This window comes from Aplysia californica, unplaced genomic scaffold (genome assembly GCF_000002075.1).
Source record: "Aplysia californica isolate F4 #8 unplaced genomic scaffold, AplCal3.0 scaffold00057, whole genome shotgun sequence".
NCBI classification, from domain to species: domain Eukaryota; kingdom Metazoa; phylum Mollusca; class Gastropoda; order Aplysiida; family Aplysiidae; genus Aplysia; species Aplysia californica.
In genome coordinates, this window is record NW_004797327.1 from 129537 (window position 1) to 130977 (window position 1441).

At 41.9% G+C, this 1441-nt stretch overlaps 1 protein-coding gene across 1 annotated transcript in view; it reads left to right on the plus strand.

The window, feature by feature from the left end:
• The window catches only part of LOC101855629 (myosin IA heavy chain), a gene marked incomplete at its 3' end in the record, with an annotated part of 21498 nt that overhangs the window by 16343 nt on the left and 3714 nt on the right, over window positions 1–1441 (plus strand). The window contains 1 exon segment of the mRNA XM_035968401.1: window positions 75–185. Within this exon segment, the coding sequence (XP_035824294.1) occupies window positions 75–185 (111 nt within the window).

Genomic DNA, 1441 nt, shown 5'->3' on the forward strand with positions numbered 1-1441 from the left:
TATATGTGTGTGTGTGTGTGTGTGTGTGTGTGCACCCGTTAGGTCTGTAAAGAGTTACTGTTGCTTGACCACAGGTCATCCTGGTGTCGGGGGAGTCCGGGGCGGGAAAGACAGAGGCCACCAAGTACATGGTCAGGCACCTCATGGCCATTGGCGGGAGCGAGCTGGACAACCTGGAGGAGAAAGTTATACAGGTGAGTTGTTTCTCAGGTGTAAAGTCATACAGGTGAGTTGTGTCAGGTGTAAAGTTATACAGGTGAGTTGTTTCTGGTGTAAAGTTATACAGGTGAGTTTTCTCAGGTGTAAAGTTATACAGGTGAGTTGTTTCTCAGATGTAAAGTTATACAGGTGAGTGGTGCCAGGTGTAAAGTTATACAGGTGAGTTGTTTCTGAGGTGTAAAGTTATACAGGTGAGTTGTTTCTGAGGTGTAAAGTTATACAGGTGAGTTGTTTCTCAGGTAAATATAATATAGAAAGTTATACAGGTGAGTGGTGCCAGGTGTAAAGTTATACAGGTGAGTTGTTTCTGAGGTGTAAAGTTATACAGGTGAGTTGTCTCTCAGGTGTAATGTTATACAGGTGAGTTGTCTCAGGTGTAAAGTTATACATGTGAGTTGTCTCAGGTGTAAAGTTATTTGGTGAGTTGTTTCCTGGAAGCGTTTGTTGTGGTTCTTATGCTATTGTTGTTGTTGTTGTTGTTGTTGTTGGTGGTGGTGTTGTTATTGTTGTTGCTGTTGGTGTTGTTGTTGTGTTATTGAAGTGCTGTTGTTGGTGGTGTTGTTGTTGTTATTGTTGTCTTTGTTGTCATTGCTGTTGTTGTTGTTGTTGTTATTGTTGTGTTGTTGAAGTTTTGTTGTTGTTGTTGTTGTTTTTATTTGCTGCTGCTGCTGCTGTTGTTGTTATGTTGTCATCATCATCTACTTCCTCTACCCCGCCAGGTGAACCCTCTCCTGGAAGCGTTTGGTAACGCACGCACCAAGCTGAACAACAACTCCAGCCGTTTCGCAAAGTTCCTCCGCATCGACTTCAGCAACGCGTCCGGGAAAATAGCCAGTGGTCAGTGGAGCAAGATTTTGTCTGATTTAGTAGAGGTTTTACGGCGCTCGCAACTGCATAATGTCATTATGAGCGTCAAGAGCAAGACTTTTTGAACACTAGTTATTGTTGGAGTTATTGTTGACGTTATTGTTGGAGTTATTGTTGGATTTATTGTTGGGGTTCTTGTTGCAGTTACTGAAAAACATGTAGCAGCTTGCACTGTACGCTTCCCAGGGAGTTGAGATGGTTTCAGAATGCCATCTGCAGGTCGGTGGGGAAAAGTATTCTATTGTAAAGCGGAAAGAGAACAAGGGAAAAAAGTATAGCGTGCATTGGGCTTTCCGATGAGTGGTAACCTATCTATCTAATATTATTAATATTACTGTAATTATTATTATTTTTT